The sequence below is a fragment of the Phycodurus eques genome, chromosome 16 (genome assembly GCF_024500275.1).
Source record: "Phycodurus eques isolate BA_2022a chromosome 16, UOR_Pequ_1.1, whole genome shotgun sequence".
NCBI lineage: Eukaryota > Metazoa > Chordata > Actinopteri > Syngnathiformes > Syngnathidae > Phycodurus > Phycodurus eques.
This window is the reverse complement of record NC_084540.1, coordinates 13568755-13595128: the sequence shown is the minus strand read 5'-3', so window position 1 is coordinate 13595128 and position 26374 is coordinate 13568755. Positions and strand designations below refer to the sequence as shown.

Here is a 26374-nt window from a genome sequence, read left to right as displayed (position 1 = left end):
GTCCCTGCTGTAAACAGTGACAGTGGCCAAATAGTTCCGGGCGACGCAAATTGTGTCCGAGTGAGGCAAATATGCTTTTATTCATATTCTATATTGCCGCAAGACAGAAATGTTTGCGTCGACATAGATTTTTTTTCATAGCTCTATAGTACTGAAGTGCTACATCTTAAGGAGTAAAATTTTGTGACTAGTAATACCAGCAGCATGCAGTTGTCACCCATTGCTTCACTAATAAACATGTAGTAGTTAGTTGTTCTACTAGTGTGCCTAATTGTCTTACCAATGAGAACAAGGAGTGTCCTAGTACACGGACAATTCAGAGCAATAGTAGGGTATCGAATAAATGTTCACCGGCTCGCAATATTTGTAGTCTAAGCTGACCGAGATATGAGAAACTACAATACAGCAAATGTAGCATCTGTGACTAAAGCTATCAAGAAGCTTGCCCATGCTGCTTTCCTCCTCTTCCGACACACACACGATGCTAGTGCGATTAGTTATTCTCGCAGCACACTTGGCTGAAGAAAGAAGTCCACTCTCGGGCCGTCGCCATACCGCTGTTGGTTTAAAGCGTGCTTTGTCATGCGATTGGTGCTCTTTTATCATGAGTCAGCTCTTTTTGTGGGAGCCAGAAAGAGTCAGGCCCAAGTCTATGGAACCATTAAGCACTCCCGGTCCTTTCATTTGTTTGTCCTGTAATTGCCCCTTGTCCCATATTGTGCTGCACTTGTCTAATTGCATATTACATCCATCCATTTTCTATACCGCTTATCTTCATTAGGTCGCAGGTTAGCTGGAGCCTATCAGAGTTGACTTTGGACGAAAGGCCTGTCAATTGCAGGGCACGTACAGACAAAACATTCACACCTAAGGACAATTTATCTTCAATTAACCTAACATGTTTTAGGAATGTGGAGTACGCGCAGAAAACTCGTACATAACAAGGAAAACGTGCAAGCGTCAGACAGGAAGACCAGAGCCTGGCTTTAAACCCCCAACTTCAGAACTGTAAGGCAGATGTGACAACGAGGCATCCACCATGTGCATAAATGTTCAATAAATAAATAAATAAATAAATAAATAAAAATAATCAAGCCTTGAAATGATAAGACGTGTATGACAAGCATGAGAATGTGATTAAAAAGCTTTATTAGAAAACCTCGCGTCTTCACACACTTTTCCAAAGACGTACTAACAGGAATGCTCAACTTTGTTTTGTCAGAAAAATTACGTATAAAGTGGAAATTTAACAATTGCTTTCATATTTTTTTTTTTTTTTTTAATTTTTTTTAAACAGAACAGATGGGGGTGCAAACAAGCCAGCGTCCATGGTTCGGTGTGAGAAGGCCTAGTGTGTGTGTGTGTGTGTGTGTGTTTGTGTGTGTGTTGTTGTCTAGAGATGTGCGTTCCATCAGATGAACGCTAAACGACTGACATCGGATGAAGGTCGGCAGACAGGAGGCGCACAGGAAAAAAAGATAAACAGTAACGACGCTGTGAAAGCAGAAAGTGGATCTGTAAAGTATGCGTGGGCTTGGAGCTGAATGAACACAGTTACCTCACGCGCGTGTGTGTTATAGGTGTCCGAAGAAGCGGTGGGCGGGCCCGTAGTGCATGGGCATGTCAAACACGTCCATGTTTAGAGGGTGACGGTCACCGGGCCGATTGTTGTGGTGGTGGTGGTGATGTAGGTGCTGATGGTGATGGTTATTGTTGTTTAGAGGGAGCAGATTTGGCAGGGGGGGCACGTAGGGCGCCTGGGGCAACGGCATCATGAAAAGTCGGCCTTGGGGTAGGGCAGGAGGGTAATGGGCGCGAGGGGGCACAAAGAGGGGAGCCTGCACTGCTTGGGGATGGCGGGGAAGCGGGGGAGGAGGGTTTTCGGGGGCCGGACCCACACGTGGATGCTTGCTCTTATGGATGTCCTCTGGGGGTGGGCCGACTCTCTTTTCCAAATTATCTGAGCAAAGACGACGGGGGAGTTAGTACCAAAGGGTCTCAGTCGTTCACATTCAATAGCCAACTAAAAACTCACCTGCAAACTTCTTATTCAGCTGCACTTCTCCCTCCTTCTGGATCTCCTGAATATTTCGCTCGTCATCTAGCTGCAGGACCACACACACACAGACGCAACATTAGCGAGTCAGCTACGTGTACGTCTCTTCAAAAAGTCCAAATCAATTTGTTCTGGTAGGCTGCTCCACCCCCACCAAGAGAAATGCCATTAGAGCAGGTGTCACCAACGTGATGCCCAATGGGCACCAAGTAGCCCCCAAGGACCCCATGAGTAGTCCGCGGGCCTGTTCTAAAAATAGCTCACCAGTGATGGGACATTGTGATTTTCAAGGGATGTTGTAGACGTCATCATTTAAAATGTAAACGGTGGCAGAGATTCATTAAGTGTTGCATATTGATATATGTACACATTTCCAATGATTGTGAGAAATAATTGACATGATCAGTGTCTTCACATAAATTATAATAATTAACTATTAATAATACAAATATTCATTCATTCATTATCCATACTGCTTATCCTCACCAGGGTCGCAGGAGTGCTGGAGCCTATCCCAGCTATCATTGGGCACGAGGCGGGGTACACCCTGAACTGGACGCCAGCCAATCGCAGGGCACATATAAACAAACGACCAATCGCACTCACATTCACACCTACGGGCAATTTAGAGTCTTCAGTTAACCTACCATGCATATTTTTGGGATGTGGGAGGAAACCGGAGTACCCGGAGAAAACCCATGGAGTCACAGGGAGAACATGCAAACTCCACACAGGTGAGGCCGGATTTGAACCCGGGTCGTCAGAACTGTGAGGCTGATGTACTAACCAGTTTTTCACTGTGCCACCATCATAACATTATTAAAGGAAATTAGAGCAAATTTGTTATTTGAGAATTGTGTATCAAACTGGTATCCCTTCACATTATTTAGTACCCAAGAAGTAGCTCAGTTTCAAAAAGGTTAGTGATCCCTGCATTAGAGTAATCCCTCGATTATCTCGGGGGTTACATTCCAGACCACCCTCACAATGGACAAAAAGTAGGGGCCAAGTATTCATTGTATTATTTATACATATTTTAAAGCTTAATAGATACACTGCAATACCTACAATCAGTATATGCATGTAAAGTGCAGGTATTATTTTTGTACCCTTGGGGTGGCCATATGTGAGCGAGCATGAGGACGTACAGGTGGTTGGCTGTTTACTGGCTTTAGCCACTGTGCGTACAGAGTGACGGCATCAGTTGAGGCTGTCGGCAGGTTGGCTAAGAATATGCTCGTGTTTACTGTATTTTGTTACCGCTTGTTCAATTAAGTGATTGAAAGAGCACCATCCTCTCTCTATCCAAACCACTTATGGATTTCAATTTGTTCTAACAAGTGTTGGTAGGCTATATTCCATCATCCAACAATTATTTACTTTACCGCAGGCTTTGAGGTTAAGATCCTCCCACCATGGAGAACCAGCTTCAAGTCACCAAACGGCAAAAGAATGTGGGCAAAAATAAATAAATAAAACGTCAGCTTGACAGAGCTTGAGAGGATGCAGCAACGCATCATCCACCCCCAACATTCGCCTGACCAACAGCTGTGGTGCAAGATACCAACACCCAGACCTGCTCCCTGGGCACGACAGTATCCCCATGGCTACTGGGCTCCTTTCTTGCCATACGGAAAACATTTAAAAATGTAAAAAAAAATACAAAAATCCACTCATGTTGTCTGTTTCTTGGCAGGAATTAAAAGTAGTTGCTTTTAGTTGAGAAAATAAACAAAACTAATTTAGGGGGTAGAACATTCACTAAGTTATTGTCTGTGCTTATGTTACCTCACTTCACTCTAATCACCCAGCCCTCGTTGACGCTGGTAAAATTGAGACTTCAATACAATTGAACACTCATTCTTAACAAAGGAGTAATGCTGTGTATCTCACTTAAGCATTATTAGTTGTCAATTAAGTTTAAGTTACACACAGTTAATAGTAAAAAGAGGCTCAGAAGTGTCAAGGTCTGTTTTCCACAAGCTTCTTGCCAAGCCTTGTTGAAAGTATTTTGTCATTTCTTGGCTGCCTCTTCGGGACAAGCTCACTGTAGCTCGTGAGGAGTACGAGTGCTAATTACTACTATCTGGTTGCCAGCGGTACTGTAGCCAGGTCACTGTGGGCCTCCACAGGGGCCAGATGGTCTGGGTCAAAGACTGTGGGGAGTTTGTGTACATATTAGGTGCTGGGACTGGATGTACATTAATAGAAGGTATACAAAGGCAACAGAACAAGCCAAAAACAGAGATGAGGTCACACAATTTAGCGATACCAAACATTTTTGTGCCATGGACCACAATTACAAAGTATGCTACTTGTCCAGTAGGGGGTGAAAAAAAGAATTTGAATGACACGGTAAGTCGACTTCGAAAATATCTGCCTTGAAGCTCCGCTGGGATACAAAGTTCCGCCTGGAACCATGTTTGCGCCCCCGGAACCAATGTTTCACAAACTTTTCCAAAAATGACAGAGGAGCTTCTGTAAGCGATTTTTAAGACACTGTTAGGTGTGTAATAAACATCTAACATGATTTATGAGTTTGATGAATGGTTGGTAGCGTTTTTGGCCTAAAATGGCAATCGCTACCGCGTTTATGCTAATCGTGCTTGCTAACCGTTTGGCATTCAGCATTTTGCTGTTTCAAATTCTGTACACCAAATTTATACCATACACTCAGTACCAACATATGCAGTTTAAGAACTGAGTCCATCCCTTATAAATGAGAATAAAATGCACGTGAGTAGCTTAAAAAATAAAAAAATCGATTCTAAAAAGATTTGTTAGTGACAGCCCTATTGTCCAGTCTACATTATAATTTAGTTTTGGTCGCTGTCATTGTAGAAAATCCTGCTCCACAAAGTGTGGGAAATGTGGGAAATTTAAACAAGGTATATTGCTTTATGGCAGTTCTGAAGGCTTCATTTCCTCATTCGTGAGCCTGTCACGGAAAGACGCTATATAAATCTAATGTATTATCATCATAATTGGCGCTATATGAATTAAATGTATTATCATCATCATATTACGGAGAGTGGGCATGGCGCTTGAGAATCACCTGTAGTGATAAACCTGTTTTTAGTAGGATTGCTGATATAATCTTAAAACCATCTTTTTCTGGGAAGTTGTAGGCTTGTCTCCTGTCTCATCATTTGGCCTTTTCCCCTTTCTGAAGAAGCTCCCTTTAAGAATGTTTTTATTCATTTTTGCTAGCTTATGGTGAACGCTACATTGTGCTGGTCTGCAGCCAGGTGGTTGGGGCCCAATGATGGAATTCATAGTTCTCAAAGCTATATTGTGTGTGTGTGTCTGTACCGTGGGATCAGTCCAGAGGGAACACTTGCGGCAGTGTCGGCAGGGAGCGCCTGGCGAGCGAGCGTGCTGACAGAAGTGGTTGTATCCAGTGATAGCCTCTCGGCAGAGGTAGCACATGAAGCTGCCACAGCGACACGACATGCGGTTGCAGCCCTCCGACTTGACCAGGCCCATCCCGCACTTGACACACTTCCTCACCCGGGCGGCCGTCATGCGCTCCTCACTGAGCACAAAAGAATATGAGACTGTAAAAAAAAAAGCCACATATGCGCAATGAGACGAGAGATCATCCCGATCCAAGCTTCGATCGTTTGGCATGTTTTACTGCCTGGCTTCTGGCTGAGGTGTTTTCCCACTGCTGCATTGACTGTCAGTGGGTTGCTTTCACATTCATATTTTAGTAGGATGTAGGATGGAACGATTTCATTTTCTAATGATGTGAAGAGGTTTAGGCTGCTTTTATATTGTATTTTATTTCTTACGTTTAAACAAGGCGTTTTTTGTGTTTATTGAACATATACAGCAAACAAAATCAACAAACGTTTTTGACAATGGAAAAACAAAGCAAATTAAAAAACGAAATAATATTCAAAGGAATGTACAATATACAGTCCCCGACAAATGAATTGGAACAGCAGGGTCAATTCCTTTGTTTTTGTTGTATACTGAAGACATTTGGGTTTCAAATCAAAAGATGAGACAAAAGTTAAGAATTCTAGCTTTTATTTCATGGTATTTAGATGTGTTAAACAATTCAGGACAGAGCATCTTTTGTTTGAAGCCACCCACTTTTAAAGTGAGCAGAAGTATTGTAACAGACATCATTAAATGTACTTAAAGTGAAAAGTGAACAATATATTTAATATAATAATATTAAAAATATATAATAATATATTAATGTAATATTTGGTGGCATAACCCTGACTTGCAATAACTGCATCAAGCTTGGGACCCATTGACTTCACCAGACTGTTGCATTCTTCATTTGAAATGCTTTTTCAGGCCTTTACAGCACCCTCTTTCAGTTCTTGTTTGTTTCTGCGGGTTTCTCCCTTCAGTCTCCTCTTTAGGAGGTAAAATGCATGCTCTATTGGGTTAAGTTCTGGTGATTGACTTGGCCAGTCTAAAGGCCTTCCACTTTTTCCCCCTGATGTAGTCCTTTGTTGTGTTGGCAGTGTGTTTTGGGTCATTGTCTTGTTGCATGATGAAGCTTCTCACAATTAGTTTGGATGCATTTTTCTGTACTTTTACCCAACAGTGGGGCTGATCTAGTAATAACCACGCGACACCCACTTTCTCTGCACAATATGACCAACGAGGCTGGGTGAAGGTCCAGAGCCACTTGCAGGTGGCGGCCAAAACTCCACTGGTACAATCATGCAGAAACAATCACATTCCCCATGGGTGCAACGGCCCTGCTATCATGTCAAAGCCAAAGGGTAAGCAGAGCTGCATTGAGTTTTGTTGGCTGCACAGATGAGCATTATCTTATGGTGCTAGCTTCTGATAAGAAGCACATACTTAAGATTGCTCTGTGAAGTTGTCACCGCAGTGGAGTGGGCATTTGTGATTGGTATTTTACACACATACACACTGTCTAGTATATGAAATGCTGCATCCATTTATATATTACACACACACACAACCTGATATTCTGGTTACTTCTCCAGCAAGTTGAAGCTGCTCTCGACTCAATAACCACGCCATGCTCCCATTTGTCATGGTATTTGCCATTGGCCCAGCAGCATATGGCACGGGGTGTCCAGTCGCTCACTTGCATGAGACAGGATTGGCCCCCTTAAAACAGGCTACTTTTAACAGAACTAGGGTGTGTAAAGTCAGTCAGCTTTAATTTTGACGAATGCGTACCAGACATGGTAATAAAAACCTGTGACCTGTTTTACATTGTGAAGAAAACGTTTGCTTTCCAAGAATTGCACGCTGAATGTGCTCCTTAAATCTCTATTAACTGACTGTTGAAAAGCCATTTCTTGTTTTTAACTTTCAAACTGACTGAATGACACACTCGTGTTGGGAAGTTTGGGGTCAGTTAGAAATGCCCTTAATTTGCAAAGAAAAACACTTTTTTACCAATGACAATAACATTCAATTAATCAGAAATACAGTCTAGATATTGTTAATGTGAAAAAAAAAAAGCCTTTTCTTTTAAAAATAAGAACATTTCTTAGTGACCTCAACACTTATGATTGGTAATGTATATCTGTGAAATTTGTTGTTGTCTTAATGATCAAGTTGATCCACAGATCTTTCTATCTGGCCACTTCCTGTCTCTGTCATCACCAGGAAGTAGGAAGATCTGCTCAATGGCTCAAAACAGGAAGTACTGCCGAGTGGGCCCACGGGAAGCAGACCGCCCCTTTGCTTCCCGTAGGGTCGTCCGGCAAACGGAGCAGTTTACCCGGCATCCTCTGGCGTGTAGAGGGGAAAGGATGGTGGTTTGAAGAGACTGGAGAGAGTGTTTTTCTCTATGTTATCGTTTCCACTTACATGAGCACCCTCATGCGGATCTCGTCCTTCTCCAGGACTTGCTCGCACGTCTTCCCCACATGCTTCTTCCATTGCACGTGGCATTTTCGACAGCTTTCCTACATATTGAGATAAAGACAATCGTTGAATAAAACCAGAGAAAAATATCAGCCTGTGCTGCAGACACAGCAAGGTGTGGCCCTGCGGCGTGCATGCGTGAGTGTGGCGGGATTTGCTCTTTTTACCAATTGCCTGGTTGCCTAGAAACTGCAAACCCATCCTCTGAGCATCAGCTACAGCATATACACAGTATTGCTTCGCATGCATGCTGAAGCTAGTGCTAACCCATAGCTAAGTGGAGCCAGGCATCATCAATATTTGAGTCATCACTCATCTAACATTGAAGATTTAGCTGGTAGGAGGGGGTTGCATGTGCATGTCTGTGGTCTTTCATCCAAGGTCAGACAGAGGACAAAGAAAAAGGCAGGAGCCTAAAGATGGTATGCGGCTATGCAGAGAAGAGATGCACTTTGTGGATGGCCACTGATTCAACGATTCTCCCTTTAGGGGACAGTCTGCGGTAGAGGCTTAAAGGGTGTTTTATGAAACACATGAAAAGGTGACCAAAAAACACATTTGAATGTTTTTTGTTTTTTTTTGAGAAAAGTGTGATGGAAGGATACATTAAACAGTCAGACAAGAGTGTTTGTACATTAATATAGACAACATAAAAAGGTGACAGGATGCAGAAATGTACTTTTCATAAAGAGGGTGGCTAACAAAGGGGTGCAGAGTGTGGTGAACCATCGCCCCCTACTGTTCGACTATGTTTACCAGGAAGCACGGCTGCTTAATGGAAGACATACACCACACACACACGCGCACGCACACACGCACAAGCGCGCTCGCGCACACACACACACAAGCAAAGAACACATTCTCCAATGTGCCCCACATCTGTCCTTTCAAGCCTCAGCTTGTGCCCCTCCCGAGCATCCGTCCCTCCTGTGCTAACTTGTCATTACGCGCCATTCCCTGAGGTTCTCCCCTCCTTCATTCATAGCATGCCTTTTCCTCGCTTCCTCCATTTCTTTTGTCTACACATTACCTTATAAGGTGGTGCAAGCCCTATTGCAGGGGTTCTGATCGGGGTGGGGTCTGCATTGAGCCGTGATACGAGGTGTTTTTTTTTATGCCGTTGGGATAACAGACAGGTCATGGGGAGGAAAGATGGTTTAGACATAATAGTACATTTGAAATGTAATTGCAGTGACGTTACTACAGCAGTGACGTTACTACATTAAAACAGCAAATATTTAGCAGTTGTCGGACAGAGAATTTTCTACTGGCCTACATTCACTATAGAGAAATCCTATGCAGGCCAGGAACAAGCTTGTTCAGATGTGCTCATAAGCACATGTGGAATACATTAAGAGAGAGTGGGTAAAGGCGGGATGGAGGGGAGGAGAATGTGGGTCAAACTTGATGTGAACCACATTTGAAACGGAGGAGGACGTTTTCTCAGCCAATGGGAAACCAATTTGAGGGGTGTGGCGAGAGGAGCCCGCCAATGCTGAAGCATCCTGAAGAAGGAAAGGTGGGCGGACTTGTGGAAGTGTGCCAATTACATAAGAAGGCCCCAGCCCAAGAAGACCATCGGGCTTGCTTAATGACTCACTATGAAATAGAGCAAAAAATAAAATAAAAAAAACACTCCACTATGAAAACTACCCAAGTTTAATAATGGAGGTCTCATTCGCATGTGGGTTTTCAGCAGTAAGCCCACAAACAAAAAGCCCCGCCCCCTCCCTTTTTTTCCCCAGCCTATCTGCTCATCCTAAGAGAACACATTACACGTATGTGTCACCATATGGACATATTATCTGACTAACATTTGCAGCTGTTGAATGCAGCCATATTACACGGAGAACAGGATCTTGGGTGTGTGCCTGAGCTTAAATAAACTGCGGGGGTGGGGGCGTACCCAAGGGTGGGCGTAAGCAAAGGAGAGGCGTAACAAAAAGGAGAGGTTGCATGCTGAAGACAGATACTATTGAACTATACATTGTTCACTCGAAGAGTAAAGTGCTCCACCTTCGGCCTCAAAGGTGGAATTGCACGAGAAGAAATGGGCATCCTGTAATTTTAACCAGTCGTTTTCTATATCGGTCAACAGAGGTGAGCAGAAGTCTATCCCAGGTGACTTTGGGCAAAGGTGGGGTACACTCTGGACTGGTTGCTTATCAGTCATTTGTCAATAGAAACAACACCATTCAGACTCACATTCACACCTATAGACAATTTGGAGTCTATAAATAAGCTAACACGCATGTTTTGGTAGTACGGGGGGAAGTCGAAGTACCCGGCACAGGGGCGCACATATAAACTACACAAGAAGTCCCGGAGCTGAGATTCCAACCCCAAACCTCAGAAGGCAAACGTGGTAACCACCACAACTACCATGCTTCCCGGATAGCATTGTCGTTTCATATTACGTCTGCCAATGACGGTTTGTCTTAAATGCTCTATATATTTTTTTTGTATACAGTGCTAAACAAATGTAAGGTTTATTCCAGAACCGCCCTAAATAATAATATATTACCCAAATTATTTTTGTATGTTTCTGTGACAGCTAATACTGTACACAAGTAGGAAGAATCTCTTTAACACAAATGTTATCTTCAATGCTAAGTAAAATATTATTATTATTGTCCTTCCACCCATTTTCAATACCGCTAATCCTCACTAGGGTCACGGGCATGCTGGAGCCTATCCCAAATGACTCTGGGCAAGAAGCGGTGTACACCCTGAACTGGTGGCGCATATGAACAAACAACCACCCCCGCACTCACATTCACACCTACGGGCAATTTAGATTCTGCAATTAACCCACAATGCATGTTTTTGGGATGTGGGAAGAAACTGTTACTACTATTATTATTATTATTATAGACACTGTTATGTGTCTTATTATTGTGTAGTACATTATTTTTAGGATCAGGATGTCAAATCATAGGTATTTATTGGCATTCCTAACCCCCCCCCCAAAAAAAATTCTAGTTAATTTCTGCCTTTCTCAGAGAAGCCAAGTGCACTGGCTCAAATTTAAGACATAAATATACATATCTGTCAATCAACAATCACAGTTACATTCAGTTCTCCAGGTTTCAGGGTGAATTCTTCATCTGTATGGAACTTCCTGCTTTAAGCTGTCAAGATACTCTACATTCTCAATGTGATCCCGTAAGAAGTTAAACTCCAAGGCTTTCGACATCAAAATCTGATGTTGAACAGGTAGAGCAACTAGCTGGCAAAACTGAAGCTCCAGTCACTCATTAGGTGGTGTTTGGATCTTCAAATGTCAGAACACAATGCGAGAGGAACAAGGAATCCAGGCTGAGGAGGTAAGAATGTAGAGGTTGTCTACAGCTAGTTGCAACAATTGGGGGCTAGGGTCGAAAGGAAGCTAAAAACTGCCGTTGGGACACTCCAGGAAAAGGAAATCAACAACTATTTCATTTCCTTGCACTCACACAAATACTTCTTTGGTTGAGGTTAAAAAAAAAAAAAAGGTAGTGAGTTATGGAGTGTTATGTGGAGGGTAAAAGGTTAGATTTTATTCATGTGTGTTGGTACGCATTTCCTCCTGATAAAGGTGATTTAGAGACTGAAATGCATTGCCCGCCTACCATCCCTCACACCCCAGCATTCCTCAGACAGCGCAAAGAGGTCGTGATAAGAGGCGGTGACCTCTCCAGATGGAACCCATTTGGTCCCTGTCAATCCTTGCTCTCACACATTGGGTGACCTCTGCAGCCTTCATGATTCTTGTTGGACCACTCACTTTCAGTGCATTTGGACCAACAAATTCATGTTGTCACCTACTTAATTTCGATAATTCTTCTTAACAGCTGAGACAATGTTACAGGCTGTACAAGAGCCGGTGTGTATTTCCTATTGAATGAAATTCACTTTTAGTATCTGATAGTCAAACCAATTTCGGCCTCAGTATAACCTCCATACAGGTACATTTCAATAAATTAGAATAGTGTCAAAAGCTTAACTTAGATAGTTTGATTCATAAAGTGAAACTCATATTTTAGAGATGCGCTACACACACTCAGAGTGAAATATTACATCATTTTAAAATATAATTTTGATTATAGCTTACAGCACATGAAAACCCCAAATTCACCATCTCTAGAAACTAGAATATTACGTAACAATCAAACAATGTAAATTATTTTTAATGTCGACATTAGCCAGGAAATTGCCCTCTGAAAAGTATTTTCCCAGGTCTTTAATGAATCTATATGGTAGAAATCAAGCAAATAGAGGACTGACCTTGCGGCAGCGAGGGTTGGGGCAGCTAAAAAGACACATATCTTTGTCTAGCAAGGCTGGAAAGTTGCAGAAGGGACACCTGGGAGATGGGTGAAAGTGATGTTACTTTTAACGTTCAAACCACAATTATACAATATCTAAGATGATGCAGCCCACACACAAATGTTACAAGCCAACTTAAAAGGTTACTACTTTGCGTCAATGTTACTACACTTTGCTAGATGGGTTAACTCATGGTAGAATATACAGTGTTAACGCCATATTTTGTCATATTGTAGGTAAAAGCACAAGATACTTTAAGGTCAATATGTAGTGTTGTTTATCCATTTCTCAGTCAACAAGAACTATTATCAGAATTTCTATCATTAGACTCATACATTATGGTTGAATTCCTGTTAGTTTTTTTATTTTGATTATAATGAGGCGATTCAAAAGTCTAAATTCTCAAAGCCTGCCGAATGTGATGTCTAATCTTTCTTAGCAGCACTATATAGAACACAACTAAGCTCCACCCTGCTGTACACACATAGCCATCACAGCACAGCCTGCATTGGAGTGGGACCTTTAATATCTAATAGTCAAATAAATGTTGGTCTCAGCATAACCTCCATAAAGGTACATTTCAATAAATTAGGCTTGAGTTTATAAACATGATTACACAGACACAGGCTTACCTAACTAGTTCATCCGCGCAAGTGGCAGCAATAGCCTCCTCCGCCTGCCTCTCGTAATATTTGCAAAGGATGTTTTCTGGTAGGACCTTCTCCAGTTCACAGACTGGGTAGGAACAAAGGCAGCCTGCTTCCATGCAGCTCAGCTCTGACTGCAAAGCAAATACATACACATACAGAAACTGACAGATCTTAAGAGAAAAATTACTCATGCTTTCACTACAAACAACACGTACAACTCAAATTTCAAAATTTGTTTACTTACATTAATAGTTTGGTAAGAGTATTTTGCAAATTGTTACAAAAGAGAGGGAAAAAAACTACCCTATACCGTTGGCTACATCTAATCAGATTTGAACAGATTGCACTTTGTATGCAATGTTAAAAAGGTGTAATGTCAAACCTAACTGTAACCAGTGTGTGCATTTGGGACCATTTTCAATTTCCTTTTCAACATCTTCAGTATATTGGCTCAATACTACTTTCTGAAATGATGTGCTACTTATTCCTTTATTTTTTATGTGGGTGGACTGAAAACATCAAAACATGAATATGAGACACAACACAATGAGAGATTTAAATTCCATTTTTGTCACTGATTCGATGGCATTTTTAAGACTTTCGAAAGTCAAATTTAAGGATTAAATGTAATTTTGAAGGATAACAAAGGCCCTATTTTTTTGAAAATCTAATTTCATTCTTAAACAGCAGACGGCCTGCTATGAAAATCTTAAGATCGTCAAAGCACCACTCATTGATTATTCAGGTGACATGTGCTGAACAAGTTTTTAAGTGGCCAACATACAATCGTACTGATCACTTCAGTAAACTGGGGAAAAAAAACAAATGGAATGGGCCCTTATTTAGTTCAGTTAATTTTAAAGAACACAGCGACTTCCTGTAGTATATATTTTTGGATACTGTGGACTCTGCAAGTATCACTTATTGGTGGTGTGGACGTACCTTTCCGGAGCCAAACACTGCCTCTTGAGCATATTTGACGAGGCACTCTTTACAGAACAGGTGACCATCTGAACACTGCGTCATTTTTTCAAAGGCAAACTCTCCGTAACAACAGCCACACTCAATCAGCTGGCCATCCTGGACAAACAGGAATTATCAGGAAAAGTACTTCTCTTATTCAATCATGGTAGAAAAATCAAACACATAAAAATACATTATATTATCTTATAGAGAGTGAAACAAACCTACTTTCTTATATTCATCTTCATTGACTTGCAGTGCCAGGAGGAAGTCCTCATGCTGGAAAGAGAACAGGAAATATCAACACATTGAATCGCATTTTAACAAAAATGTAACAACGTGACAAAAAGAACTGTATTTAAGAATACCTCTGCCCATTCCTTGGCTTTCTGTTGAAAGAAGGTAAGCTCCTTTTGTAGAGAAGCTTCCAAACTGTTGTAAGTTCTGCAATAACGTCGACCCTTCTCCAAAAAGTACATCCTCTTGTCAAACTTTACCTGACCTGCAGCACACAGGGGGGCAGCACACTGCTATATTAACACTTCTTCTATGGTTCAATATCAATTCTCACATACACAAGTACAGAGAAAGCTTTTTACCCCTCACCATGCTCAAAATGGAAATCGATGTAGCAGCGCCCAGTAGACATTCTGTTTCGTCGTCGCTTTCCTGAGGGGTCGCCTGATTCTTGAAACTTCTTCAGAGCTTCAAATAAGGCCTACGAGAGAGTGAGTGTGAGAGGGACAGAGTGAAACCACAAGCACTTGAATGCATATTATCCCCATGAAAATAAATATTTAAAAATGGGTAAAAACAGATCATGTACATTTACGCAAACAGAGCTTTGAACTTATTTAAACTTGCTGTTACGACGGCACAAACATAAGCATGATTCCACCTTCCATCCAATTGACCTCTCTTTTGACAAAAAAACACAATCATCCTGGCTTTTGGTTGAATAAAATGTAACTTTTTTAAAGTGAAGTAAACTTCAGAGCAAGAATCGAGCAGGGGTAGGAGACAGTGATTACCTTGCGTGTGATTGCATAGTGTCCTTTCAGGGCATTGAGGGCCCATTTAATGTCCTGACAGCTGATCATCCGGAAGTCTGCCATGAGCAAGTCTGCGGCCTGCATCACCGTCTCTGGACCTACCGGGCCCAGCTTGGCATAATCAAACAAATCCTCAGTTACCTGAAAAGATACATCAAGGTTAAAATACACCATACTATTTGACTTGTATTAAGGGGGGCGGTGTATTGTTATGTTGTATTTTATATAGCTTATAGGAGAATTAGTATTTTTTTTTAACAATTATAACAGCTGCCAGGTGTCATAATTTCTATGACGCGCTTTTGTCAAACCACCCCAAGAATAAAAAAAAATTATAGCATATTTTACACATATTTTTTATCTCATTGAAATTAGTCATCATTGCCCTGTGACCGTCTCGCCTCACCGCCACCAGTCTCCCCAATTTTAATGCAGGACACCCCACCACACACACGATCACACTACAAGGACAACAGTTGCCAGTCGGAGACCTGGTAACCATAGTAATAGGGTGGGTGGTGGGTATTCACATTTCTGTTGGCTTGACTCCTGGGGCCTGCTCCCCCCTTCGGTTGTCAGGCCGCTGGGAGATGGGGTCCGCCCCCTTGTCCCTTTGGGGCCGCGCTTTCCTCCCCCCTCCCTTGGCGCCCTTGCCCATCCTTGCTCATGACGGGCGTTTAACATGGGCTCGTGTTTTGGCGGGCTATGACCGTATGCGAGTGGCGGCTGGCTCTTGCGTTGGGCCCTGTTGGTGACTGGGGCCCCATGGCGGCAGCGGTGGGACATGATGGGTGGGGTGAGGGTGGTGCGGTGCCCGTGCCCCTCCTGTTGGGACTGGTCGAGTGCTTTGGTTGGGCTAGGGACTGCCCTGTGTCCTGGGAAGCGGGTGGCATCCCCCTGGTTGGGTCGGGCTCGCTGGCCTGCCCCCCGTGTTCATTCACAAAAGTTCGGTTGACACACTATAGGCTTTAATTGCTTGGGCTGGGACCACTAATAACACAGCTTATACTAACATTATCAACTCACAGGTTCTTACAGGTGTTAAGACACTAAAAAGAATCCCACCGCACCATTCATCAGTAACATTGCCTTGCTCATTTTTTGTCTTTTTTAATTTATTTTTGTTCATCTAATTTTATATTTGGTCTTCGAAATAAACTGCTTCATTCATTAATTACCTCTGCGTTACTGTCTCCGGACTCGAGTAAAATACTGGTGGGCGCTACTGTGGCTGCAGCAGCGCTTGTCTTTGGGTATTCTGGGTTCTCCAACAGCAGGTTACAGATACTAGAAAACAGAAGAGGAAACGTCCATGTAAACATGACTGTGTGTACTATGCACTGTTATAGTTAGGCACAATGATGATTTTGCAATAGTAGCTGCCAGACTATTAAAGATAGCTCATCCAATCAGTTTAAGTGCAGTGAAATACAATAAATCACCACACACAAACAACCATGAAATAATCCAAACATTTCGTTGACATTCAGATACTAGTCCAAATTCACAGACAAATGCTCTCATTGTGTTCTCACAATTAGCAGTGCAGAAAATCACTTCAGAAACCACAGTTTTTAAAAAAAAATGCTTCTCACACATTCAAGTCTTTGACATTATGTGTTTGAATCAGTTCTGCTACATAGGCTTCTTGGACATTTGGGAAGAGATCCAACTTGAGAGAGAGAGAGAGAGAGAGAGAAAAAATTAGGGCAGACATTTAAAACAGAGAAAATGACAAAAACGAGGTGTACTTTACTACTTACGACACTAGTGATGAGGGTTCTGACATGGTGTTGCAGCTCAAGCCTCTCTTGTGGCTGAGAGGGACCAGGCCTTGCATCTTCTATTCTGGGAATATCCTCAGGAACAGGACGGAATGCGAGCAGACCGGGGACTGGGTTGACCCTTTCTGGGTTTGGGTCTAGATCCAGAATGTGATGCATCTCTATTCTGTTGTGGGGAACTGAAGCTGCCATAGCTAGACCAGCTGGAGGATTTAAATTTGTATTGGTCTGGATTTGTGGAAACGCACTGGGGGCGCCACCCTGTGGCCGGGAATTGGAACCAGCCTTCCCAGCTAACTGGCTCCCTAACATGATCTGGTGGCCCGCCTCTGGAGGTCCTAACCTCTGAGGGGCTGCAGCTACTAGCACTGCAGTGTGTGTTACAGGTGCCACCTGACGGGCCTGGGGCGCTTGGACTGGAGCCGGAGCTGGGGCCTGGGCGAGGGGTTGGGGTTCAATCTGAATAAGATTGCCATGCATGGGATTTAAGACAGGCTGGGGCGTGTGCTGCTTCTGAGGCTGTGTGATCAAAGTGAAGGCTTGGATGCTCGGTTGTTGTGGAAGGATGATGGGCTTCAAATTATTCACCTGGCAAGGACGGGCTACTACTCTCACTGACCCACTAGGCAGAAGCTGTGTAGATGTGCTCGCTTTAGGCTGCGCCTCTGCAGATGAAGTACTTGCCTGAGGATTGTCTTTAATGCTGGTACTTTTACATGCCTTTTCTCGAGTCGTCGGGGAGGCAGGAAGTGTCTTTGAAACAACACCGTGAGATGTACTTGGCTGAGCCCTGGTTACTAAATGTCCTTTGGAGCAAGCCAGTCCAGATGTGCTGGGCTGAAGGTGCGCTGCATCTTCAAACGCTCCTAGTGTGACAGCTTGAGCAAGTGAGGAGGTAGATCGGGTTTGAGTCGAACAATCAGATCGGTCCTCCACTTTTATCTCTTGTGACATACCAGCTTTTGCCTGCTGGGCGTTTGTTGTAGGTTTTGGTTGTCTGACTATGGATGCGCTGACTGCAGACAAGTGGGCAATAGCATCTCTGGAGGTAGAGGGGGCAGATGGGTTCCTAAGCCCCACAGAATTTGCAGCAACTTCAATAAGGTTTTGTGAGGCCCCACTCCACTTTGCTGCTGGCCGTATTAAATGTCTGCGCGCTGGAGTTACTTGCTACAAAGAGGTTGCAGAAAAGACCACATTTCAAGATAAATACAAACAATTATGCTTACGAGAGCAATAATAATGATAAAGTAATATGACATTAACTGCAGCCTGTGATGTGTTAAGTATAGTAGTAGTTTGGTACAGTTCAGTAAATATTTTGTGTATGGTGCCCCAAAAGACACTAACCATCATGTGACAAAATTTCCCCAAAAATTACAGTCTGTCAAAATTCTGAGTCTGGTTGAAATTGCCTCTTCAAGTGTGGATATTACCTAGTATACGATCTGTATCGTTAAAATGGGCACCACATTGCTTTGTTTGTTTGTCTGGAAAATCTATATTCTACTTAAGAAAGGTGAGGCAAATTGGGAGGCAAATTGACACGGGTTGAATGGCTGCCAACGATGCTGCGCCCAATGAGGAAGACGTTTGCCCTGAGTGCCGACTTGCAGCAAGAAACAAGTTCAGTTTCGCCAAAAATCGATTTTCTGGGACCAACTATGCCGAGGTCTGTCTGGCTGGCTAGGCGGGTCACACGCCCTTGGCTCGGTTTGGGAACAAATGGCTGCTCACCACGTGGGTAGACTGTGGTTTTGCCTTACAGCAAAAATCAGGGTTCCACTTTGATGTTTACGACCAAGAATCGTTCGGTGACGACTGCACACAACGCCAGCCAGCGGCACGTACACAAAAATGCGATAAACATAGAAAGAAAAGAAAACTTGTGAGCTAAACCAGCTAGGGTGAAACCTAGCACCCAGAGAGCTCAGGAACCAGAGCAAGAACTAGAGCTTCTCTCAGAGGCTGGCCGAGAGCTTCTCCTTTTAAATTTCCCGGGAGACAAGAAGGGGAGCTGTGTGCTAATTGCTTGAAAAATAATTTGGAGGGAATCTTTTAAACATTCTCTCGTATCTCCCGCTTGCCTCATAATTTTTATTTCAAGAAAACATACTAAAACACAAGCTGAGGAGACCCCTCGTCTGGAGGTCCCCACAGGTGTCTCTTGTCGTAGTTAACAGAACCTTCATAAGGGACTAATTCTCTTTTATCCACCAGTTTGTGGCTTTGCAGATCAGACTTATCACGCTATTGCTAATATTAGAGGGTTCAGATTGTTGATTTACTTCTCTTTGCCTTGAGAAGGGAGGATGAGGCGTGATGGTATTACTGACGGCTGGTTTGGGTGATCATTTGTCCTTTAAAGGAAGGTTTGGACTTCTCTCATTTTTGGGGAGTCGGCCATATTTGTTATAACGGCTTCCGGAGAAATTGTGTTTTTTTTTTTGTGCCAGAACAAAAAAAAAACTTTCTGGAGAATGTTTTTGTGTGATATTGCCTATATAAAATCTGGTTAAAAAACTACTTCAAATTAGTGCTGGGCGATATATCGAGAAGCTCGATGCGATCAATATTTTATTAAAGCTCAATATGGAAAAAGGGATCAGCAATTTTATTTTCTATACTTTTCACTACTCCGCGAGAATTCCGACAACATGGCGAAGATGGTAGCAACTCGGGAGCCATAGTCCCAAAAAAAGTCACGCCCGTTATTTGGAAACAACTGTAGTCTGCAAAATGTGTATAAAAGATGTTACAACAAAGATAGATTTACGACAAAAATCACCTGAAGATGACGCATGTATCACGTTAAAGAGAGCCGTAACCCTGTTTTGCTCCGGTAACCTCCATCCATCCCTTTTTTGTACCGCTTTATCCACACTATGGTCGCGGGCGTGCTGGAGCCTATCCCAGCTATCTTCGGGCGAGAGGCAAGGTACACCCTGAACTTGTCGCCAGCCAATCGCAGGGCACATATAAACAAACAACCACTCGCGCACACATTGACACCTAAGGGCAATTTAGAGTCTTCGATCAACCTACCATGCATGTTTTTGGGATGTGGGAGGAAACCGGAGCCCCCGGAGAAAACCCACGCAGGCACGGGGAGAACAGTTTGTTGATCACAGTCGAGATAGATTCACGAGGTTTAGTTAATTAGCTTTAGCAGCATGAGCGAACCCAAATAGTTTTACAGTGGCGTCGCTCTCCGAGCTAAGTGTTTCGGACAGTTGGGTTTCCAAAGTATGGCATCCTCAAGAATCAGTCATGTAGTTTTTTTTTTTTTTTTTTTTTTAACAGATCGTCGCATTGTATCCATTCCACATGACATCACGTTTCTTCACGCCTTCTTGATTTCCGGCAGACTGGGCATGTTTAAGTGCATACCCTAACGGTTAAGTGATGAACAGAGCCAAACCCTAAGAAATACATTAAAATAAATATTGAAGCCATAATTTATTAACAATTACAACTATAGAGTCATGATTATGGTGCGCAATTGAACAGTATCCAGAATTATTTTTATCCTATTACATAATAATAGGATATAATAACTGTCCCACAGTAATGTTCTTGACATAATTTCTTCTTGACATAATTTACAAAATATGGAAAACGATAAAACGTAAAAATATAAGGGATATTGGATCAAACGGACCGTCAGGACTGAACAATGTGTCCGAAAGTAGTTTCCATTTGTCACGGTTAAAACAAACTGTCGGGACTGAACAATGAGCCCAAAAGTAGTTTCCATTTGTCACTTAAAATGCCGTTGACAAAGTCTGTTAGTTCCAGAATTCGCCGCTGTTGTTTACTGGCGCTGAAGCGCAATGCAGGCAGAGAATGGGAAGAAAGTATTGCCGGGTCAGAGATATACAATAATACTAGATCATCCCGTGCCTATGTGGTGGCCATGTTGAATATGGGGGACTGACATGGCGGCCATGTGAAGATGGTATATCTATTGTACATCGAGCAGAAAGAGAGAGAGCGTCAAGGCTACAGTGATGAGGAGTACAAAACATGTCTTTAGAGTCTGGAACTTGCTATTTTTGTACAGTAACAGTTTTTTTCTGAGAAGCCGTTCACTTTTTGTCACAGATTTGGAACTAGTATGCACGCTAATTCCTCACGGCTCATGAAAGTGACTTGCCTACGATGAGTACTGTACGTCAACAATGTCCCCATGACCAAGCACACCGGTGTGGTAAGTTTGGATAATATGTGAAATCGCCACAAGTGCGTCATGACAAGACCTCTGCGAGGGACCGCATTTACTTGCCTCGCAGTTGTGCGCATGCGCACTGTGACGTCCGGTTTTGTATGCATGCTTTTGCCAAAACAGACGTGTTCCTTCCACAATAGAAGCCGCATTTGTTTTTGTAATGTAAACGACTGCATAAAAAGATCGTATTTAACAAAAAAATCCGAATTGGGCATCGTGCCCTGCAGTGTGAATGTAGCCTTAACCCCTTCTATCGAGCTTCCACTGTATTGTATTTTTCTGCTCATATTCAACATTTTGGAAGTGTCCCTGAAATTGCTGTCCACTCTGTCATTATGGGGTAACTGTCCCTTTAAAAAAAACTTTGGATGTTTTCAGTGACATAATGACCGTCATTTTTTTTTTCTTCAATAGAGGCTGAAACAGTGGATAGTTGCAGAATAAATAATTAGGCTTATATTTTCTAATTGTCATCATATTATGTGTGATTTCGCTGTTGTCAAGGTTAACATGTTAACTGGAAGGGCTGGCAGTGAATGAGTTTAATATTTCCACTCTGTCATAGTGAAATATCAGCTGATATATTAAAAACGTTTCAGCAATTCCCCATATTTTTTAAACATTACTGCCTTGGAAATTAGTTTGTCAGCGTGAGATGAAGAAATAAAGTAGCTAATTCAAATATGTGTCTTTAACAAATACATTATCTTGGTACTAACAAGTCAGAGAATAGTGTGCATTCAGTCAACCAACTCCTCTTTTCTACCTGCTTCTCTGACCAAAGACTATGGCAGTAATATTATTAGAGTTTGACTTGGGATGTGGTCGTACCCCTCCCCGCGAACACCTAGCATAGACACCTAGCAGCAATGTAGCAACTTCAGTGCCTTGCAAAAGTATTTAGCCTCCTTGGCTTTTTACCTATTTTGCTCCAAGAAATTTCAATTTACCATTTCTAGTGGAAGGTGTTGTACATTAACAAAAGAGTCAAAGGGTGTGTGCATGTGTGGTCTTCTGATGCAGTGCATGACCCCCCCCCCACCCCCCCTTAGTGCTTGGAACCCCCGTAAAGAGGAAAAACGGTTCACTCCTTTAAAGAAGCATTGTTTGTCACTCACCTCTAATATGCTGACATCATCTTCAGAATCATCATATGGAACTAAAAAAACAGGACTGCTGGGTAACAGAGTCACAGCCTCCTCATCCGAATCATCAGAAATAGTGATGAGCTCCCTCTGACGGCTGCTGGAGCCTAAACAAACTCATTCATTAATATTGTTAGACATCCTGGAGAGGCAATTTAGAAACAGCATGGCATGATTAATAAAATTATGGTTCTTGATATTTTCTTTAAATGCCTTCATCTTTGTATTATTTTGTCCCAATTTACCTTGGCTTCGGTGGATGTTGAAACTTGCTAGGTGAATGACATCGTCATCATTACATCCATCTGCCATGATGATACTCAACTCACCAGCTCACTAAATTGGCTTGTACACAGTCCCTGCTTGATTTACACCATCTAGAACACACAAACAAGTTAAAGTGCAGGTGCTTCCAGAATCTATCTACATTATTTTAAATGCGGTTGACTAATATGAGGTCCAAATATCAATGTGAAGAAGAGCCGAGGAATATTTGAGAGGAAGCTGATATCTCATTTAAATGAAGTGAATTACTAGGAAATTTAGATTGGCGTCACTTGGACATAAAACTCAGAGCTTGACATAGATATGTGCATATCTGCTGCTGAATGGCTCTCCAATGTGCTCACTCAACAACCACACCCATAATCGCACATTTTGAGTGGCGGCGGCAGCGCTGTTTTCACTGAGGCACTGTTCTCGATGTCCACGCGATGTTGCAGAGACGTGTCAACCAGGACAGCCCCACAACATCTAGAGCCTTTCGGAACACCGGGCAATCTCATCCACCTTTGGGGTTTTGCCACAGAGGAGCTTTTTTTAACCACCTCGGTGGAGATAGGAGAGCACGCCTCAGAGATCCCCGACTCTGGTTCCTCATGGGAAGGCGTGTCGGTGGAAATGAAGAGGTCTTGGAAGTATTATCTCTACAGACTGACAACGTCCCGAGTCGAGGTCAGCCGCACCCCATCCCCACTATACACAGTGTTGACAGTGCACTGCTTCCCCCTCCTGAGACGCCGGACGGTGGACCAGAATTTCCTCAAAGCCATCTGGAAGTCTTTTCTCAATGAGCTTACCACCTCACACAGTCAGCCGGCTCAGCAATGGAGGTGCAGAACATGGTCCACTCGGACTCAATGCCCCCCGCCTTCCCCGGGACGTGGGTGAAGTTCTGCCGCAGGTGGGAGTTGAAACTCCTTCTGACAGGAAATTCTGCCAGACGCTCTCAGCAGACACTCACAACACGTTTGGGCCTGCCAGGTTGGACCGGCATCCTCCCCCACCATCGGAGCCAATATACCACCAGGTGGTGATCAGTTGACAGCTCCGCCCCTCTCTTCACCAGAGTGAAGTGAGTGTCCTCACTGTCATTGCCCACGTGATCATTGAAGTCCCCCAGCAGAACGATGGAGTTACCCTCTCTGAGCCGTCACCTTATCATGGTGGACGGGTTTGTGTCCCAGTCATCCTAGGAGCTAAGTTGTCTGGGGCTTTATGCCCCTGGCAAGGGCACCCTGGCAAACAAGCCCTAGGTGAGGGACCAGACAAAGCACGGCTAAAAGACCCCCTTTGACAAATAAAATTAATTGATCTAGATTTCCCTTGCCCGGACGCAAGTCACCGGGGCCCCCCTCTGGAGCCAGGCCTGGAGGTGGAGCTCGATGGCGTGCGCCTGGTGACCGGCCCTGCGCCAATGGGGCCAGGCCGGGCTGTAAGGGTAAGGTGGGTCCCCTTCCCATGGGTTCACCACCTGTGGGAGGGGCCATAGGGGTTGGGTGTAGTGTGAGCTGGGCGGTGGCCGAAGGCAGGGACCTTGGCAATCTGATCCCCGGCTACAGAAGCTGGCTCTAGGGACGTGGAACGTCACCTCTCTGGCAGGGAAAGAGACTGAGCTGGTGTGTGAGGTTGAGAAGTTCCGACTGGACATAGTCGGATTCGCCTTCCCACACACCTTGGGCTCTGGTACCAGTCCTCTCGTGAGGGGTTGGACTCTCCCACTTCATTGATACTAGTCATTTGAAAATAGGATAAAGATGAAGAAAGTTATTAAGGTTTAAAACTTGCATTCAACAAAAAAGGTCACACTTAAAATCTTGAGATTCATTGACTTTGCTTATGACGTTGACCATAAATTGATGCATTTTCACCAGTTTTAAAGAGTAATAACTTTAACATTTGTCACAGGAAAACGGTACTTATATTACTGGAATCGTCGAACAAAAAAATTTGTTCGATAATGCCGGTCTCGTGTATATCAGTTAAACTTTAAAATTATACACATACTGTATCTATAAATTGACGAGTATTCATTCAAAGTAATCCGAAGAGATCAGAACACGAAAAAAAAAAAACACGTCTTAGCCTTACCCTTAGCCCTAAAAAAAAAGAAACCTGGAGCGAGCCTGGTACACACGTGCACTATATATTCACTTGTTTCACATAGTAAGTGTAATTACATCATTAACCAATTAATTAGAAACATCACCATCATATTCATATGTTGTGTGAATCTGTTTCGCAAGCTTTCCATTGATACTAGACAATTAAAAATAGAATACAGATGAAGAAAGCTATTAAAGTTTGAAACTCGCATTCAACAAAAAGGGTCACACTTAAAATCTCGACTCATTGACTTTGCTTATGACGTTGACCATAAATTGATGAATTTTCACGCGTGTTAAGGAGTAATAACTATTAATATTTGTCTCAGGAAAACAATACTTATATCAGTGCAACCGTCTTTAGAAAAATCTATCCGATAATGTCGGTCTCGTGTAAATCTGTTAAACTTTGAAAAATTATACACATACTATACCTACAAGTTGACGAGTGTTCATTGAAAGTAACCTGAAGAGATCCGAACACACGAAAAAAAAAAAACGTCGCCCGTCGAGATTGGGTCTTTAACTTAAAAGATAAAAGACTTAGGGAATAAAGTATAAAAATCTCTATGTTGTATGATTAAACAGAAATGACTATCAAAGCTCTCAACGACATATAGCTGACAATGCTGAAATATTCAACCAAATTCTTCATCATGGTTTTGACATTAGCGCTAACGTTATCATAGTATTCTTGTATATAGGAAGCCGCCGTGAAACACACACATGAAGAAAAGCAACGGATCATTTCCACACAAATTGAAAGAGGGGAAAAACCAATGTAGCCAGCTAAGCTAACGTTAATCAGCTCGGCCAGCTAGCGAGCTAGCCAGTAGGTTAACTAGTTAGGGGACTTCTAAATGAGTGTCCACAACAGTGTCTCAAACCGTGCACATTCAATACAGGACCAACGTGTTAAGTAGAAAGACAACAGAACATGACAATACCACTGCTTTTTGCTTGAATGCCAGTACCAGCCGTCTTCTTTAATGACTGATAATACGCGGAAAAGCCAAACAAGCTGCCAAAACAAGAGCATCGGGGAAGTTAGTGACGTCATGCGTTCAAAGCCTGGTGACAGGCATGGCGTCCTGGGAAATGTAGTTCTCAATCAATCGGCTCTCCCATAATTTGTAACTTTGAACATTTTAAATTCCTCTTATTTTGTGACAATGTGTCTCCACGAAGCTCACTGTGTTCTTGGCTTCATCTTATTTCATACGTTTTAGTTGAACGGCTATCCGATTTTGACCGGCATGCATCACTCAGACTTTGATTCAGTGGAAAAGGATTGATCAAAATATTACTTTCATAATAATCCAAGATTGTCTGCAGTAGATGAAAAGTGACACAGAACACATCGCATGTTGTCACTTGTTTTCAAAGTGAACGGGAGAGGTAGTTGTGGTATAATGTACAAGTACTTCATTTCAAAACAAGATACTGAAATACATAGGGCCTTCCAATATGAAAATCAAAACGGGGATTCTTGTAAGGAAAAACATAAAAAGCAAAATGCAGTAACAAATACGTTTCATTTAAATCAAGTCAATTACACATTTACATTTACACACAATAGAGCAGACACAGGAAAGAAACAAAATAATTAATGAGGAATGTCTATACTTTTTGAAAACCACTTCTGTCAGCCAACAGATGCTCAATATAAAACGTGTTTTCATTAGTTGTTTGGCGATGTGTGTTTTCATTTCTTTTCAAAATTTATTTAACCTGTATTTAACCAGGTAAGGTAATTGAGAACATTTACTCATTCACAGTGGGGACCTGACTGCAGCGCAAAATAAAAGCAAATACAAAAAAGTAAAAATACTGCAAACTGTATTATGTGACGTACCAGCATACGGCCGACACAAATCATAAAACATAAAAACATAACGTAAAATATAAAATAAAAACCCAAATTCCA

The 26374-nt window shown here is 42.6% G+C and overlaps 1 protein-coding gene across 3 annotated transcripts; it reads right to left on the bottom strand.

Annotated features, from left to right (window-relative positions):
• Nucleotides 1-1132: 1132 nt before the first annotated feature.
• On the bottom strand, nt 1133-25485 carry rnf216 (ring finger protein 216). 3 transcript variants are annotated; one of them, XM_061700126.1, is made up of 17 exons: nt 24882-25485; nt 22309-22440; nt 22037-22170; nt 16670-17860; nt 16502-16578; nt 16085-16193; nt 14886-15047; nt 14461-14572; nt 14223-14356; nt 14083-14133; nt 13834-13971; nt 12874-13022; nt 12200-12278; nt 7877-7974; nt 5369-5591; nt 2036-2105; nt 1133-1960 (listed from the first exon to the last, which is right to left on the bottom strand). In XM_061700126.1, the coding sequence occupies exons 2-17, from the start codon at nt 22373-22375 to the stop codon at nt 1575-1577; spliced, it is 3180 nt and encodes a 1059-aa protein (XP_061556110.1). In that variant the 5' UTR covers nt 22376-22440; nt 24882-25485; the 3' UTR covers nt 1133-1574. The 3 variants fall into 3 exon arrangements, with proteins under 3 accessions (XP_061556110.1, XP_061556109.1, XP_061556108.1); XM_061700125.1 differs by having other exon boundaries at nt 24886-25485; XM_061700124.1 differs by having other exon boundaries at nt 25395-25484.
• Nucleotides 25486-26374: the final 889 nt, after the last annotated feature.